Source organism: Ictidomys tridecemlineatus, chromosome 13 (genome assembly GCF_052094955.1).
Source record: "Ictidomys tridecemlineatus isolate mIctTri1 chromosome 13, mIctTri1.hap1, whole genome shotgun sequence".
NCBI lineage: Eukaryota > Metazoa > Chordata > Mammalia > Rodentia > Sciuridae > Ictidomys > Ictidomys tridecemlineatus.
Window position 1 is genome coordinate 57324344 of NC_135489.1, and position 20090 is coordinate 57344433.

Below are 20090 nucleotides of genomic sequence, written 5' to 3' on the forward strand. Positions count from 1 at the left end.
GTGAATAAGCAAACAGTGTTAACCAAGCTAAATAAAACAACTAGAGGAAATAACTTCAGCAACAGAAATAGACATTAAGAAAATTCAGGGGCTGAGGCTGTGTGATTTCAGTGATACTGCACTTGCCTTGCATATGTGAGGCACTGGGATTGATTCTCAGCACTGCATGTAAATAAATAAAATAAAGGTCTATCAACAACGAAAAAAATATTTAAAAAATTCAGATACAGCACAAAAAGACTTGAACAAAACAATTTTATAAATAGCTTAGTAGAGGAAGATTGGAATGTTCACTGTTGAGACTTAAATTATCAAATTAAAAAAATTAAACTTGTTTTGCATAATACATCAAAGATATACTAAGAGAAAGAATCATCAAAGTAAAAAAGGGCTGGGGTTGTGGCTCAGTGGTAGAGCACTACTTGCCTAGCATGTGGGGTACTGGGTTTGATTTTTCAGCATCACATAAAAATAAATGCATCATGTCCATCTACAACTAAAAAAATAAATTAACACATTTTAATAGACCTAACAAAATTTATAGGAATGTATAAGAAAAATAAACAAGGAACCTAGGCAACGATAATATAATCCACAAAATAAATTTTTTTCTGAGCTGAAAATGCCTTAGTCTCTTGATTGTGAAACTCATTGCATTCCCCAAGTGAATTAGTGAAAAATCTCTAGATTATGTATTAGTCAAATTCCTTAGCTCTGAATGTAGCTCTTACCTACAAAGAAAAAGTCAGATCAGTGTTTGACTTCTAATTTGCAAAAGTGGAAGAAAAGCTACTGAGAGAAAATAAATATGACTTAAGAATTCTGTACCTGACCATTTACTTGTCAGATTTTTAAAAGTTGCAGATAAAGACTTAAATAGCATATAAATATATAGATACTTTTTTAGAGAGAAATAACAGAAGAATAAATCAACTTATAAATGTAGTATCTAATTGAAGGAGATTAAAAGGATATATGAATTCGTAGTGTCAAGTCTGGCAACTGCAAACAAAAGTACAAGAGCTTTTATCATTTTAGAGATATATATATAGCATTCATGATGAAATGGTAGGATGAATGAGTTCTACTTCAAAATGATATAAGAATGGGGTGAATGAAGATGTGAATTGTCCAAAGATTAATGATTATTGGAGCTAAGGCAATAATATTTTGCCTATATTTTTGAAAGCTCAAACTTTAATTAAAAAAGCATTTTAAAAAATACCTATATTTTTTGATATAGCAGCATACTTCTGGGAATACCTTGTGGTTATTGTGGTGATGTTGTTGGTGTAAAAGTAAGTGTACAGTGATCACTAGGGGATTGTTTTATTAAATCAAGATACAGCCACAACATGGATTACCCTCAATCATAAAAAAGAATGTCAGTAATATACTTTATGTTACAGTTTTCTTGGAGAGATTATCATAAGATATTGAGTGAGAAAGATCAGTATGAATAGTCAGAGGTCATTTTTATTAAGTGAGCATATTCCTTAATTTTAGGGTTTTTTGTTTGGTTTTATTTTTGTGGTGCTAGGAATGGAACCAGAGCCTCACATTTAGTAGGCAGATGCTTTACTGCTGACCAATACCAATGGCCCTGAAGAATATTTTGAAAACCTACATGTATTTATATATGTACGTATAATATTTTTGCATAAAAATTTGTAAGCATACTGCTGATGAGGCATTGTTGGGGACTACTTGCAGAGGAAGTGATGATTTTGGTGGAGGGGAAAAGGTAGATGTTAAGCTTGCCACAATTGTGACAATATTTGTGTGGATATTAATATACAAACTTTGCCAGTATGATCTGCTCTTGGTTTGCATCTCTGTTTACTTTTCTAACTTCTTCCATTCATAACTAAGTTTCTTAAAGTAATAGACTACTTTCCATGGAGTCTATTTTTACTGAGAGCACACAGGTTGTTAGCTGTATTTTAGTCCTTGTCTTTCAGACTATGTAGAATTTAATGTTGATCATATTCTTACTAAAATTCTTTTACCTTGGTTTCTAGGACATAATTCTTTTTGACTTTCACCCAGCTTCCCAGACTACCTTTGTAGAATCTCATTTTCATTTGCTTCCTGTATTTTCTAATTTCATCTGCTAGCCATAAGATGAAAATTCTCTAAACATTTTTAGTGCTATGTGGAATCAGGATTATATTATCTGAAATTGCATTTTATTCCATTAGAAAGTAAGAAAATAAGATTGAAATGTAGAACGTTTTTTTATGCGGCATATTCTGCTTATTATAGCTATAAACTCTTAATTGGTCTCTTCTGAAAAGTGGCATTGTGAAAAACAGCTTTTGTTAAAAAACATTTCCATAGAAGGATGTGCTGCAACAAAATTTTCCCACAGAAAGGTATTTTATTGGAACGTATGTGTTTAATTAGAGCAGAACACATATTTTAGAACCTTTTTAATTTTCACTGATCTTAATGATTACCTGTGTTCATCAGCTATGTATTGATCTTTCAGAATATTTACTTTCCACCTGGTGAATGTGCCTGAATTATTGCTTAATCAAAGTCCCTCAAGAAATGATGCAAAAATTATCAGTAAGTATCATACAAAGATTTTGGAGTTGCTAAAAAAAAAACTGATGAAAATACCCAAAGTTTAATTTACATGAGGTCCTTATTAGACTTAACTATTATCAAACTTCATTCACTCTAAATTCAGAATTACTAGTATTTAATCAAGAATTACTTTAAGGCCTGGAGTTGTAGCTCATTGGTAGAGCACTTGCCTTGCCTGTATGAGGCACTGGATTCAATTCTCAGCACCACATAGACACACAACTAAAAAGAAAAAGGAAAAAAATTACTTTAACTGCCCATAGATGTTTATATGTGGAAAGATTTAAAGCATTGTATGTCATGTCATTCATGTGACAGATACACTTTAAGTGCTGCAAAGTTAGAGAATAATCAAGACTGAATTTTAGAACTTAAAAATTTTGGAGTAAATGGAAGAGTGTTATCTAAGTAGCACTCCACATATGTTTTGTTCCATTAGGCATTGTGCTTTATTTTAGTCAGTTCTGTTCAGAGTAGACATTCTATAATCTGTTACTAGTCTTCAAGATGAGGAGCTCATGTCAAAATGTAAATCAACATAGTACTTTCTTCATCAAAAAGGAAAAAAGTGCTGTGGAAAAATATCAGCTAAAATTAATAGTCAACTAAAATTAACAGTGTGCTTAATGACATACTTAATTTCCACTTCTGGCACAAGCCTTCTTTTTGTAAGAGATCTGTAGTAAATAAATTACAGATGGCCTCACTTCATGAACCACACTTGGAGCACCAGTTTTGTGTCATGCGTATCAGACATGAAAATGTTACAGGAATACATGCTCTGATTAATATAGCCTATTTGTGTATAAATGTGTGGTTCTTTTAAATTTGCATACTTTTGTAATCTTTTTCCCTTTAGTCTTTTCCTGTAGGCTTATTTCACATTACCTTCTTATAGCAAATTCTATCTAATAACAATGATTGCTTCTTGCTATCATACTGAGAATTCATAGTTAGAGAGCCAGATCTTACTCATAAACCATAATTATGATAATGGAAAAGTGGGTAACTCTCTATTATATAATGTCCCCTATAATTTCTGATACTTACTAATTGCCAATGTAGAGGTTTTGTTAGCAACTTTGCCAGATACTGGTTTTAGTACTTTAAAACAGTGCCCACTGTACAAACTTTAAATGCCAATCATTGTCATAAGAGCTATTCATCTTTTTCTGATCTTTGTCAACAGTCTGGCCTTGTTTCTTAAGCAGCTGCTATAAACTTTCCTCACATTATATGGAAGAAAATGTTTCATCATAATAAATAACCAAGCTGTTTTTTGAGACAGGAGACTTGTAAAAAACAGTGATATATAATTACCATATGGTGTTTACTAAGTGCATTTGTGTGTCATAAAATATATAAAACAAGCAGTATTTTTGAATCTTCATTTTGTCCATGTTAAAATAGTAAATCGTATTATTACACCACAAATACATTGTCATAATTTTTGAAACTTACTTCCTCAGTTTCATATTTCAGGAACTGTGAAAATACAAATATCAGTACATGCTTATGGAAATTGTAACATTTAATATATTAAGAAGTCCAGAAACAATCCAAATATTTAAGTTACATTATACCAGAATTTTTAACTGAAAGTCTTTTGTGATATTAACTGTCTTATGAGTAGGAAGATCACCATCTTAGGAAGTTTTAAAGCAAACCTTTTTTGAGCAGTAGAGCAAGGATTGGACAAGCAAGCGGTACCAAGGATTGAACACACGGCACTCAGCTATTGAGCCATATATCTCGAGCCCTATTTTGTATTTTATTTAGAGACAGGGTATTATTGAGTTGCTCAGCACCTCGATTTTGCTCAGGCTGGCTTTGAACTCGTGATCCTCCTGCCTCAGCCTCTCAAGCCACTGGGATTACAGGTGTGCTTCACTGTACCCAGCTTCAAGCAAACCTGTAATTAGAATTATAGATATTCTAGGAAGAGGTCACTTAAAGTGTTACGTATGTCAGCATGTTTGATCGTTAGACTCTAGACTCAATAGAGCATTTTATAGAGTAGTTTGTATATTGGTATACTAAAGATTTCACTACTTTATATGAAAGTTAAAATGTAAATAGCATTTTTTTTGTTTCTTTCCAAATGGCATATTTTAATAACTTTCAGTGTATTTGTTAGATTGTAATATAGGTTTGAACTTTTATGGAAAATCAGTGTCCATTTATAACTCAAGAATCTATTTTACCAAGATTGTTAATGATCTTCTTGATAAAGCCTATTTCTGAAATTGTTGAATAATACCAAACACCATATTTGGTGCTTATCTTTATATATATATATATATATATATATATATATATATATATATCCCTTTATTATCAATACTTCAAAATAGCTATTTAGGAATCTTATGTTCAGAAGACTGAGCATACACCATAATAGGCAATCAGGTATTCTTTAATTACTAATTAAAAGAAGTTTTGTTATAGTGTTTTTGCATGCCCTGTTTTCTCCTCTTTTTTGTAGCATGTATGCTTTACACACAGAGTTCTAAATTTTAATTTTTAAAATGTTTTCTATGTAATTACCATCAGTTTCCTTCTACCAGTATTTTAAAATCTATAGTTTTTTTAAATTAAGTTGGTAGTTTTAAATCAATACAGATTTTATCATGTGTTTTATGTGAATTAATTATATTAAACTAGTCCCAAAATCTAAGAATTTTTAATTTCAGGTGGCATGATTTATTACAGAAAAATATCAGTTTTTAAGTAGAGGTAAGAGTAGAAATTATGAATACCTAAATTAATATACATTGTAAAAACTCACTCTTTAGCAGTGTCTATAAAAATTATATTCTGCATCTTTGACTTGCATAGCATGCACATATATATCAGAAAAATGGAAAATTATAGTTGCAACTGCCGTGTGCTCTGGATGGTTTGCACATTAACACGTTGTGTCTAAATTTTGAAATGTAATATAGTAAATTATTAAATGTAATACAGTAGAAATTCCAAGTATATTTGCCCCCCAAATGTAGTTATTTATCACAAATATCAAGATTAATTTTTTTAGTGTTCTTTATGGTTTTCTTTAAAGAGCTGAATTTCTGTCAGTAACTTAAAGTGAGTCTGTCACATAATAATTATAGTGTGATATTGCTGAATATTTAAGACAAAAACTCTATTCAAGGGATATTTTTGGGCAGAACCCTAAAAATCCTTTTTCTTTAAAACATTGATTAAATGTGTGTACATTTAAATGAGTTCATCTTGAGCTACATCATCCTGTCTACAGAAAAATGTTTTTATCTCGTCATGATTTAAAGGACCTTCATGTAATGTTATATATTCATGATGGAATATCTGAGACTGGGTGATTTTGTCAGTTTCCTTTAGTGACATCAAAATTTCTGTTGTGGTACCTGTCCTATTTTCAAAGGAGGAAAACTGTATTGTTTGTAAAATCAATTTCTGTGTTAGCAACAATTTTAGTAGAAGAGTGTTGTGTGATAACTAGTGGGAGTGTAAATAGAGTGCAATGATACTTGATTTTTATTTCATTTGTAGATTTTACTTTCAGACTTAGTATTTTCAGCTATTGATGATATTCTCTTCCCTCTCCATCTCACAACTACACTCTCAGCTATAATTCTTTTACCAATATCTATTACTATAAAACTAAAATGAAAATAAATGCTCACATGGTGAACTTATTTTCAAATAGAAGTATAATTACTTTTTGCCAATAAAACACTTAACATTCTGGAGAATTTAGAATTGAAGTTTACATATGTAAATTTAGAAGAGACAGTTTGAAATTATCTAATTTCCTCTTTTTTAAGCTACATGACTTAGTTTGGGGATGTGAAAGCTATTAAGGTTTGTTTCTTAAATACAGATGCATTTTGTAAATGTTACTTTCTTTGCCTGGGTAACGTAACAATTATGTTTATATAATTTTTAATTATAAATATAGTAGTTTTGGTTAGTGAACTATTGCAGAACAAAGGAAATATCAACTAAAAGGATCCTGCTGCAGTTGTAAAACTTTCTTCCCAGTGAGGCCCTAGATATTCTCTTAAACTGAGATTCTCAGTTTTTTTCTATTAATTTCTGTGTTTTCTTAGTAGAAGAGTCTTATACTTAGAGAGCATTCTCAGCTGGAAGACTAGGATTAGAGACTACTAACCACAAACCTCCTAACTCACAGGAGACTCTTCCATAAACCAACTGCTTAATCAAATGGATTTTTCTCTTTATCCACTTGAAAAGAAATACCAAGTTTGAGGAAAATGACTGAATTAAAGCCAAAAATTGAGTCTGTAGATGGTAAATATTGCAGGAAAAGAAAGGTAAGTTCTCAGTGTTCTTGAGGATCCACGACCATATTAAGAGAAGACTGCTGTAAAAGAGAATAACAAGAGGCCAAAGAGACCTTGAAATTCAAGTATATATAACTAAAGTAAATACTATACAGTACTGAGGATTAGACTAAGACATTGCTGAAGATCTAATTAGAGATGTGGAAGAAGGGTATGTGAGACATACAGAAAACAAAAACATTGGAAATGCAAGAAAAACATTATTTAAAAAAAAAAACCCACCCAGAACATCTTATTCACATTCCAAAAAAGAGCAAATGATATGAAAAAAATTTAATTTTTGAAAAGTGCCTTTTAACTGAAGAAAGATATGTTTTCAGATCAAAAAGTTTTTTTTTTCCTTTATCTTTCCTTCCCTCTCCAATGAAAGAGGAGAGGGGGACCAAAAGAAAAAAAATGCACAACACATATCATAAGTTTAAGGATAAGGATTTATTTTAAATTTGTTGAAACAGAAACAGAGAAACATGATAGAAACAAAAGCAAAAAAAAATTGTCGACAAATTCAGGTTTTTGATGAAAAATTCTAGAATGACAGCAATAAGCACTTGGTTTACCTTAATACAGAGGATCAGAATTTTGTGGAAAATATTTTCAAGGAAAGACTAGATTCTTAACACACAATTGTAATGAAAAACAAAAAGAGATGGAGACAAGCAAGGTGCATAGGCAGAGTAAAAGGGGCTGCTCATCTGAGATGCCAGCTTTATTTATATCCATAGTTACATTAAGTCATTGACATCATTAGTACATATTGCTCATTGTGTAAGTTACTGTTACATGAGCAGGTTTAGGCCCAATGACACTTTGGTGTTGTATAAGACATTTATTCCCAGAAGCTAAGTGTTTGAAATTAAGTTCAAGGCTGGTAAGACTCTAGCACAGAGCTTCCTCTCTCTATTTTTATGGTTTTCTAACAAGAACTGTCTTATTTTTTAACAAAAAAAATTCATAAATACTGTTTTTAAATAAATAAAGCAGTAAGAGCACTTGAAGTATAGATTGGGACTTTTTTTTTAAGCACTAACCCATTCTTATAAACAAACACTGTTTCCATTGTAAAAATAATTCTTAGTATTCCTAGTATTGAAAAAAATATGTAAATCTTGATTGAGTGCCTTAAACACATGCACAAACTTTTTGTTGTAGGGATTTTGAGATAATTCAGGCAATAATCTTTTCCCACTCTGCTTTTTAAAAATAGCTATGTTAATTGTAGGAGCTTATATTTTAGCACTCCTGGATCCCTATTTTTGATCCCTGATTCTTTGATTTTTAAAAAATTTTTTTTTATTATTAGTTGTTCAAAACATTACAAAGCTCTTGACATATCATATTTCATACATTTGATTCAAGAGGATTATGAACTCCCATTTTTACCCCGTATACATATTGCAGATTCACATCGGTTACACATCCACTTTTTTACATACTGCCATACTAGTGTATGTTGTATTCTGCTGCCTTTCCTATCCTCTACTATTCCCCCTCCCTTCCCCTCCCATCATCTCTCTCTCTACCCCATCTACTGTAATTCATTTCTCTCTCTTGTTTTTTTCCCCTTTCCCCTCACTTCCTCTTATATGTACTTTTGTATAACAGTGAGGGTCTCCTTCCTTTACCATGCAATTTCCCTTCTCTCTCTCTTTCTCTCCCCCCTGATTCTTTGATCTTGAGCAGAGTAGTTAACCTGTGTGTGCACAGGTTCCACATCTATAAAATAGGAATCACAGTGTTACCTTGTGGAGGTGTGATAAAAATTCAATGGGTTAATACATGAATGCATAAAAACTTCACTGAGCATTAGCAGCTAATACATATTAGCTTTGAAAATAGTGATAACTCATCACATTAGATATTTATTTTAAATAAAATATTTGTAACTATACACAGTATTTTCAGCTTAAATATTCTCAAACTTAAAATATCATTTGTGTTTACCATTACTGAGCTGGATATTTTCATCCAGATTCACTAGATTAAGTCACTTAAAGTATTCAAGGCATGACTTTTTTTTCTTTAAAAATTATTAATAGTGATGAATGAATTATTTTTATCTTTATGTAAAAATTCATATATGTAAACCAACACATTTGTTTTTTAATTCTTCAAATATGTACTTTAATGGATATACATATTTATATATACATTTGAGGAAATAATGTAACTACTCACTTTTTAGATTTGATAGTTGTTTCCCATATTTGAAGCTTCTATTACAATGAAAATTATGACACAAATTGCTAAAATTATAATTACTGAATCAAGAATAAGAATATTTTATGTTCTTGATATAAATTTGCCAAATCGCTGCTGTTCATAGAATTTTGCTGTATATGTATCTCTCACGCTTCTTGTTCAACAAGTTCCCATCACCCAAATTATGCTCAGATTTTTTTTTCAAATTGATAAAAGGGGCTTGGATTGTGGCTCTGTGGTTGAGTACTTGCTTCACAAGCTTAAGGCACTAGGTTTAATCTTTAGCACCATGTAAAAATAAAAAAGTATTATGTTTATAAAAAAATCTTAAATTGACAAACTGATGAAAATGCCCTTTCCCCCTACAACTTTGATGCATATTTGATATTTCATTTTTATCTTACCAAGGAGACAAAATATTTCCCTTCAATTTGTATACTATAAAGTTTGACATTTCCTATATTATCTTTCATAAGATTTCATTTTTCCGTGGTGTTAAAATTTGACATTTAATAATCATTTCATGAAAAGATTTATGAAACATGAATTAGGCCTAGCCTATTTTGGAAAAAAAATAGACTACACAATTTAGAAACCTTGAAAAGCCTGTAGGTCTGATAATCCCCTTTCATTACTGTGATAGACAAAAAGCTAAGCTGACTCTTGAGATTTCCTACCCACTGGTGTACACATCCCATGTAAGCCCTGATACTATGGATAAGGTAGATTTTACTCCTATGTTCAGATCATAGGAGTATATGAACAGATCATGTCATAAAAAAGGAAGGTTATCTAGATGGGCCTGATGAAATCATTTTTCTGACTCAGGAAAGAAAGGTAGAGATCTAAAGCATGAGAAGGATTTGGCAAGTTGATAACTGGCTTGAAGAATGATGGAAACATAGCAAGTAATGTAGGCATCCCCTGTTTGACAACCAGTAAGTTAATGGGAAGCTCAGTCCTAGAAGCATAAGGAGATAGTTCTGCCTATAACAAGAATGAGCTTAGAATTGGAAATTTTTCCTGAGCTCCTCCTAGACAGGAATTTAACCTAATCACCACCTTTTGGGTAAGCCAATTACCCAGTAATACAGTGCCCAAATCTTTAATCTGCAGAATTTTTTTTTGGAAAAAATGCAACTTTATTGAATATATACAGACTTTTATTTGTCATTCCCTAAATAATACAGTATAACCACTACTTACCTAGCATTTACATCATATCAAGCAAAAAAGAATATAAATAAATACAAATGATTTAAAGTATACATGAGAATATGTGTATGTTATATGCAGATACTGAACCATTTTATATAAGGGACTTGAGCATGTGCAAATTTTGTTATCTGTCTGGGGTCCTGCAACCAATTCTGTAACAGTGGTTCACTTCACCTTTTAAATATAGACCTCTTCTGCTCTAAGACTTTCTTTTCCTCCTCTTTTTTTTTTTTTAGAGTCACCTATATACATGCAGTAATCATAATGTCTATTCTATTCTGTTGCCCTTCCTATCCCCCCTACTCCTCTCCTCCCCTCCCATCATTTCTCTCTATCCAATCTAATGGGACACACTTTTTTTTCTTTTTCTCATCACAACATCATATATGTGTTCTGTATAACCATGAGGTTCTTCTTCCTTCTTCCATGCAACTCCCCTTCTCCCTCTTTTTCCCTCCCACCTGTCTTCCCTATTTAGTGGTAGTCTTCTTCTCATGCTCTTTCTCCCTATCCCGTTTTTGAGTCACCCCCCTTATATCAGAGAAGACATTTGGCATTTTTTTTTTTAGGGATTAGCTAACTTCACTTAGCATAATCTAATATGCCGAATTTTAAGCTAAGAAATAAATCAACACATTTGTATCTAAGATGTGAATATTTCAAAATCAAGAGAATTACAAACAAATACTAAGTTCACATTGGAAATTCAAACTCAGAAGGATATGTTTAATTTGTGGGTCTTTTCCCCAAAGCACTTTACATGTAAATTGATTTTAGTAAGTATGCTATATTGTGAAATAAAGATAGAAGACATTTGAATGCTTATGGAAAGCTCATTTTAGTGGGCATTTGTATAGTTAATCATGCAACATAATGCTTGTGAGTACCAATATCAGAGGAACTTAACTTTGGAGACCTCGCTTTGCTACTTAGTAGCTTTACGGTCTTGGACAAATTTATTAGTAGTATTAACATTGTTAAATAGGAGCATTCTCAACAGATAAGTGAGATGATTAATAGAACTTGTATAAATACAGTGTTCATTTTACCAAGGCTAATTTTCAATAAAACCTTTCCATTTAGTTACAAAAAACACCTAATAAAATCATTACATACTATCATTAAATTTTAGTTGGCAAATGAAAGTTTACATTTTTACTCTCTCCTACCATTTTATTTTTCTCTATTACCATTTTTTCTCCCTCCTCTTCAAGGAGTACTAAAATGTATTTTACACAAGTAGTTGTGTGACTAATACTTTTTTAAATATAAATTGGAGCTAGAAATGTAGCTAAGTGGTAGATCACTTACCACTGGGAGGAAATATCTGTGTGTATGTGTTTATTCCACCAAGCACTAATACATAGAATATTGGATATCAATATAATGTTTTTGGTTCACTCTATTTCTTCTTTCTCTTCACTGCTTCATGCCATGGGGGAAACTCTACTTACGTTCATTATGTCTGGTGGTTTCTGCTGTCCTCATTGTATCCCTGTGATAAATGAAATAAGTCAGCTTGAATCTTTGTCTTCAGTCTCAGAGTTCAAAGTTAAACAAATATGAAAAGTTATGGGATTGCATTTGAGTTTTTTTAAATAGTCATATACTTCATTGGATTTGGCAGAAGGGCATGTTACTTAAATTTTTTAATAGACATGTGATACATTCTTTTTTTTTCTAGGCAGGGAATTAAGATCACACACATGGTATGTGCCAGGTATATTCCAAGCACTTCACATAAATTAGTTCATTTAATCCTCATAACATCCCTGCAAGCATTAATCCCTAATAAGAGATTACTGATCTGTTAAGTAGCAGAGAAAACATTTGAACCTAAGGCTAATGCCAGAACCTGGGTGTTTTTCCACTGTTCCAGGCTGTTTGTTACTCTGTATGGGAAGTTCAGAATTAGATGATTTTGATGCCAGCATGTAACTGAAGTATGGATTTAGTAGTTGTGCATTTACTTGATTTAATCACACAGTATGAAATGTGCATGACTAATCTCTTCATTGTGTACACAAATGTAACACTTTCTGTACCCAAGGGTACTCAAAAATGAAATAAATTAGTGGTGATACTTGTTTTTTTTTTTTCACCATAGATCTACTATCAATTAATTTAAAATCCCTGATGAAAGAATATATTTTCATACATAATCAGCCTCTGGGTTAAATCCCCAATACCAAAGTAAATTAATTAAACCCTTTAAAAAATAAATCCACCAGGAACATAGGTCCAGAAAATAAAGCAGGTAAAACATTAAGTGCTGTTCCCATTTACAGAATGACAAAGTTAAGTTAATCAAAACCTTCCTCAGTATTCAATCTACAGCATGCTTGAGATAAAAGTCAAACAGTGTTCCAACCACTTGATTTCAAACCAAGTATATTTTATGTTTAGAAATCCCAAAAATATATTTCATTAAAAAATACAGAAAAAACAAATATCACCACATCAATCCCAAAATTATCTTGTGAAGAAAAGAAAGAGAATTTGGATAAACTTTGCTGTTTTTTCCCTTGCTTAAGTCCCACCATGTTTGCAAATAACAGCTAACAAATGCCAGCTCTTGAAAGCCTATGTGTCAAGTCATTTCTGGTTGAATGTTTTTGGAATTTTTATGTTACATTTTATTTATCTATTCATACAATCTGCTACATGGTTATATCTGAATAATCTGGACAATTTTCTTTCTGGGTAGTCATTTATTTGATCATGTGAATGTCATGGTAAAAGGAAGATGATATAGGAATGGACAAATAAAAACCCTCACTAATCACATCATCACAGAATTTTAGTCTCAAGATGGAAAAGCCTAATTCTAGTTTGAACCAAAGTTTACAGAACACTATTAATGGAAATTAGTGGCAATGGTTGCTAAAAGTAAAAGTTAAGTTGAATGACCCAAGGTTGACTGAACTTACTGAATCCAGGACAATCTTTATGTTAAAAATTTTCCTAATTATCTATTTAATTATAAAAATCTTTTTATACCACTACTTGGCAAGTTAATAAAGGCAATTACATATTTAAATTTTTTTTAAAATCAGAATCCAAATGAAGTCTTTACATTAAAATTAATGTGTCTCAAGTATCTCTTTTTAATGCTTTTATACCTGATCTTAGCCAAAAGACAGAGAAGCAATTATGCTTTAATTAGTTTGTTGTATTTATACATAACAATTGGGTTTATTTTTATATTATTATACATGCATAGATTTAATTCTTTTCAGTTCCTTACACCCCACCTTTTCTTCCCTCTCCTAATCTTTCTTTTGTACTCCTGTTCCTTCCAATCACTTACTTATTTTTAATTGGTGTTTTGTATATGTACATAAAGGTGAAGTTCACTGTGATGTATTTAGACATTCACATAATTGAGTATCCTTACTCTTATGTTCATGCAATTTTGAGTTGAAATAACTTGATCATATCTTCAAATTTTGCCAGTGTCTAGATTTTATTCATAGCATCTTCATAGTGTGATTTAAAGAGTTATGTGTTTTAAAGTATTTTCTTTTTTCAAATTCAAATTTTCTGTTTGCTTGTGGTGGCTTTAGTGTTGAGAAGAAAAAGCTTGATGTGGTGATTTTGCAGAATTGCAATGGCAATTGAATAGAATATCATAATGTTAATTTCCTTAGTTCTGATCAATTGTAATTTTTGTCAAGAACTGAGGTAGACATTGGATTTCTTTTGCATGGATTTTCAGCTCATAATGTTGAAATATCTTACATGAATTATTAAAATCACTTACATGTTAATTTTGCCCATACTTTTCAAACCCCATTTTTCATCACTTCTCTAAATGTTGATGTTTTCTGTACAGTGTGCTTGCTCATGCATTCTTACACTTATATGTTTGTGTGTCTACATACACAGATGCATAGATATATATATGTATTTTATGTAGGTTCTTTAAACACTTTTATCAGTTTTCATCTTTATCTTAATTGCTACTAGAATCAGTAGTTTTTTTCATTTTCATAAAATATACATATCTCCAAATAACTATAAACACTGCTATATAAAAATGGTGCTATTGTATAAAATAAACTTTTGGCTGACCACAAAGCTTCAGCAATTTATATATAAAAGCAAAAGCTCAAAAAAGGAAATTAGGCATATCAGTGTGTAATTTATGAAAGGACAGGCTTTGTGGCAGCTGAAGGTAGCTTGTAAAGCTAATCAAATATATTTGTACTTCCACAGGACGTAATGACACATATGAAATGTTAGCCATCTCTTCTAATTATTGAGTTTAGAATGAATGTTGTAGTTGTGACCTGAAAACAACACAGAATTACATAGTGAATAAATTTTTATTTGATATTTTTATCTCATCCTATATTTTTTAATCCCACCATCACACTTGATTTCTTGATTCTCTTTTTTAAAAAATTTGCCAGTGGACTTTATTCATTTTTTGTGGTACTGTGAATCGAACTCTGCCTCACATATGCTAGTCAAGTGCTCTACCACTGAGCCACAACCTCAGCCCTTGAATAAAATTTTCAAATTGGTTCTCTCCCTGTTCATAATTAAGCAGATGGAAAATAATGAGAAGCAACTGATTGAGAATTTATATAGATATGCATTGAAATTTGAGGAAGATTAAATACTATCCTAGTATGGGAAGAAGGAGTGAAACATAGGGAGCAATGTAGAACATACTATGAAGTCAGATACCCTGAGTTACATCCTATAATAGGTGACCTTGAATAGCTCCTTAATGGTTCTATTGCTTTTCTCTTAAAAGGGAATAATAATAGTTACTGTAAAGATTAGATATTATTTGTTTAGACTTTAGAACAACATAAAAACTTCAAGTATAAATTTATTCATTATGTAATTTTATATAATTTTCAGCTAGCTTTTGCTGTCTGGCTGATGCGTTGCTGATTTCTTCTTTCATCTTAGGGCTCTTAGATACTACTTAGTAGTAGTAAAGATGGCAGTCTAGATCTTTCTTGGGAAGATTCATACTAACGTGCAGAGCCCTCGAATAAGGCAAGATGTAATGTGGTCTGTAGTGTTGACCACATTGTGTTTTAAGATAATTACTTACCTAGGCAAGAACTGGTGAAAACCTGAGCTCAACAGAAGCAGTGAGAATAGAGAAAACATGGATTTCAGAGATATTCCAGAGATTGAAACTGAATGGTTGCTTTTGGAAGTTGAGGAATTGAGATAGTTGAAAATTGCTCTGGAAAAATAAAATAATATTTTAATAAATAAAAAAAGAAAATGCCTCTGGGATTTTTTAATTTGAGTAACTTTCTTGTTTGTTATTGCTCAGGTAGGGAAGACTGGCTTAAGCAGCAAGAGGAAGTACTTATGGAAGGGAAATAATGAGTTAATGTTTTTAGTCTTGATTTTTGGGGTGGTTTACAGGAGTCCAGACAGTTGGTTGGCTGAATATCAGAGGAAAGATGGGAGGTAGAGACTTGGACTTGACTGTGCTTTTAGAGTGATGGTATATTTAGTTTTGTGTCAACATCACACCCTCCTGAAATGTCTATAAATATTAATAGAATAATTATTTTCCTAAAAGTGTGTAATGTATAATGCAGATGGTTTCAGAAGTCCTTCAAAATCTCTCTACTTGTTATTTTGGAGAGATTTCAAGGGGAGAGATTTACTGTGTATACTGTGATCTCCCCAAATGGATCACATCTGGATTTTGATCTATAAGAAATTATAAACATTTATGGTAGATTCAGTTAAGCTTAGAATACTAGAGAACTCTTATAACATTTAGCCATTGTTTAAATGACACTAGTCTTAGTTAACAGACATCTAAAATTTTCTTGAGTTGTAAAAGAGCAATTTTCAAATGTATTTAAGTATATTTGCTAAGTATTAAAGTGAAGCTTAATTATTAGTTTTTATGGGAAAGAAATTATTTTAAAAATTTCCAATAAGACATTACAACAGTTGATTATTTCTCATTATCTTTCCTAGTTTCCCAAATATGATTATAAGATTGTTGGGAATAAATTGATACATGATAAACATTAAAAAATTTTAAAAGTCCATTTTCCATTTTGTTTACAGTTTATTTACTTTTGCATTGCTGAGAATCTAAATTAGGGCCTCACCCCTACTAGGGAAGCATTCTACCACCCACCTATATCTCCACCCTCTTTTTAAAAGTAACTGTATAAGCTACTTTAAGTAAAAGTTCAAATATAGTAATTAGATAAACATTAGAGACTTTAAAAAGTGTGACAAAATGATAGCTTAGTATAACAATAACCATGGCCATTTTTTACTATAGGAATTTGAGAATTTGGACACAGATGATTTTCTCACTTAAGCATCTACTAAGAAGGGCAGGACAAATATTTTTTTGAAAAATTACTGCCCCACTAGAATCCAGATTCTAGGTTGATCTTTCTTAGTGGCTAAAGTAGATTTTAAAAATTGAGGAGTAATTAAGGAAGGAAAAGGATTTCAGCCTATTCTGCAAATGAAATGGCATCAGGGAGGTGATGGTCTTTGCTGAGGTTTAGTGGCTGGTGATCAGCTTCTGCCTCTGCAAGCAGTATAAGATCATCACAGATGGCGCAGAAAAACTGTCAGAGTGTGCCCGGTAAGCATGTGACTTGGTACTCCAGGTCAGATTGAGTTCATTCACCCAGGGAAATTTCTGAAGACTGTCATTGTGGACATTAGCTCCTGTCCAGCTAACTTGTTAATTTTAGAATTTGTAGTTTTGCCTTTTAAACATCTTTTTACAAGAACCATTAGGAGGAGGAAGTCAGGACATTTACACACTGAAGAACATACATTCAATTGATAAAACGAACGTAAAAGACAAAATATGTATCTCTCAGTGTATACATGTATGTGTAACTCCCTTAAGAGAATTTGTGTTCAACCTTTAATACATATATTCAAAAATTTAAACACTATGATTTGTTAAATGAAATATTGTAACATATGTATAGTATAATTGAGCTGTTATTGCCATTTAACTTAAAAGTGTACTTGCTTCTTTAGGCAAGGACTGTGATCTTTTCATAGGCATAAAAAGGTTAGAAGAAAATAGCTGAGGAAATTACAAAGTGACATTACACAAAAAAGAAGAACACATGCATGGAACAATAATCCATACCAATAATCACAAAAGTTAGTGGGACCATTTTATAGCAGTGAACTTAAAAAAAAAATCCTAACAATAAAAGAAATTGATCTATTGTGCTAGGAATTTGGAAAATGTAGAAAACTCTAAATAAGAAAATAAAAATCATAATTCTTCCAACTAGTTTCCTGCAGATACTATTTCAATATGTTTCTCTTGTTCCCTTTTTCTTACACACATGCAAATACTATATTCTGCTATTTCCAAGTAACAGTACACTCTAAAATTCTTTTTCATTGTTGAATATCTGTAATATCAAACAACCTAAATGTTGCCTCAATAGAGGAATTAGTTTAATAGTCTAATATGCAGCTATTAAAAACAGCAATGAAAATATAGTGTCAAAGTGTCTACAATCTATTGAATGGGGGTGGGAATATTACCTACTGTGATTTCAGCTGCTTGTTTATATGATAATTATTTTCATGCCTTTAAATCTTACCTGAAATTCCTGTGCATATTTCATGCATCATTTCAGTACTACTACTGAGAAACCTTCTTTAATTCTCCATTCCTTCTGAGCAGCTCATTCTTGAGTACACCCTGTGGGCATGGTATCTACTGCCATTTTACCAGTTATTGTGCCATTTAACTTAAAAGTACAGTTGCTTCTTTAGGCAAGGACTGTGATCTTTTCATTTTATATTCCCTTAGCACCTAGCACTCTGCCTAGTGGAGCTAGATAAATATTTACCCAATACTGAGTCTAAATGTAGAGCACTGTACTTTTTATTGTCTTTTATGGGACAATAAAAGGGAACCTAATTTCCAGGAAAACTAATAATCTATTGAGAAATAAGGTGAATAGAAGCCATGAAAAACGAAATATTGAAAATTGCAAGGAGAGAAATGTCCTCCAGACCAAAAGTATAAATAAGATGTTCACATATGTATTCTTTGATTCATGTTTTCAAGGACCAATATAAATACAGCCCCAAAATAGATGTTCAGATTTGTTGGATAAAGTTCTATGACTTGATATTGCATAATACAATTTTAATGACTACAAATAGGATTGTTAAGTTCTTGTTAGTTATACATGACAGTAAAATCTATTTTGACATATTATACATACTTGAAGTGTATCTTTCCATTCTTGTGCTTGTACATAATGTAGAGTTACACTGGTTATGTATGCATATATGAACATAGGAAAGTAATGTCCAATTCATTCTTCTCTCTGTCCTATTCCTATTCTCCCTCCCTTCCTTTTGTTCCCCTTTGTCTAATCCAAAGTACTTCATCTATTCTCTAAACCTCCCCCCTTGTTGTGTATTAGCATCTGCATATCAGAAAATTCAGCCTTTGTTTTTGGGGGATTGGCTTATTTCACTTAACATTATAGTCTCCAGTTGCATTCATTTAAAGCCCTTTAGGTTTATACTGAGAGGAGTAGGATAACTTGGTCAAATGGTGGTTTTATTCCAAGTTTTCTGAGGAATTGCCAAACTGCTTTGCAGAGTGGTTGCACTAAATAATGAATGCAAAGAGCATTTTAAATGTATGTAGAGTTTCAATTCTAAAATTTTTTTATAGTATATAGGTAAGTACATAGACAGTACATCAAGTATGAGTACATAGAGAGTAAATACATCATTGAATGGCACTTTATAATGATATGTGTGGGAATATTACTGTCCTCAAAAGAAGATTGTGATCTCTCAGAGATCCTAGGACAGTTCCTTATAGCCATTCAAAAATCTTTCTAGAATTTGAATTTTCCTTTGAAGAGAATATTTAGGAGCTAAATTACTTTAGAGGAAGCTTAATATATATAAGGTGTCATTTTTCTTTTATTAAATATTAAGCCAGGAGCTAGAGATACAGCATGTGTGAGGCCTTCAGTTCCATTCCCAGAACACGTACACACACAATTAGTAAATTAAGTGTTTTAATTATTATTGTGATTAGTTTAGTGAAGTTCCTCCTGGTCAGAGTTCTCAGTTTACTTTTCCCTTAAGAGTCCCAAGTTCTTTCAGTTACAACTCCATGTATACATTTCAGCTAAGAAAAGATGCTAACCTGGGAAGAAAATCATTCTTTTTGTTAAACAAATCTTACTAAAATAGAAAATAGCAAGGCTTTGGCTATATTTATACAATAGGCTAGATGTAATTTCATAAAATTAAGCTTTCATGTGCTTATTCACCCTTTTGAACTAAATGTATCTTAGTAACTGTTGAAATTGTAGATAACAAATTAAGGAACAGAGCACCTCTTTTCAAATTATATATTTATTCCAATTTATCCATTACAGTCTTGATTATGTAATTGTGGGTTATTTCTTTTAGTTTTTCACAACTTGTTTTCCCCAAGAATCATGTTTGTGGTATGGTTAAATCCATTTTCCTATGGCTGCATGTGTAGCTCAGTGGTATAGCTTACTTTGTATGCGCAATGCCCTGGTTTCAATTATCAGCATTGGGGGGAAACTTAACCTTTGTTTACAAAGCATTGCCCTTCATGGGAATCATGTGATCATTTCCAGTTTTACTGATAAATTTTTTGATACAACAAAACAATTTATCATGTTTACTTACTTAAACCCTTTAATAGTTCTTAATATTTCCATAGTCTAAAGA

General features: G+C 31.6%; 1 protein-coding gene across 6 annotated transcripts in view; it reads left to right on the forward strand.

Annotated features, from left to right (window-relative positions):
• Ankrd12 (ankyrin repeat domain 12) overlaps positions 1–20090 on the forward strand; it is a 121956-nt gene that overhangs the window by 82357 nt on the left and 19509 nt on the right. Inside the window, exons 2-3 of one of the 6 annotated variants that reach the window (XM_078030399.1) lie at positions 1541–1641; positions 2492–2571. The exons of the other annotated variants lie outside the window; for them this stretch is intronic. Of the exons in view, the coding sequence (XP_077886525.1) occupies positions 1598–1641; positions 2492–2571 (124 nt within the window). The 5' untranslated portion in view covers positions 1541–1597. The remainder of the gene's footprint in view (positions 1–1540; positions 1642–2491; positions 2572–20090) is intronic. 6 annotated transcript variants of the gene reach the window in all.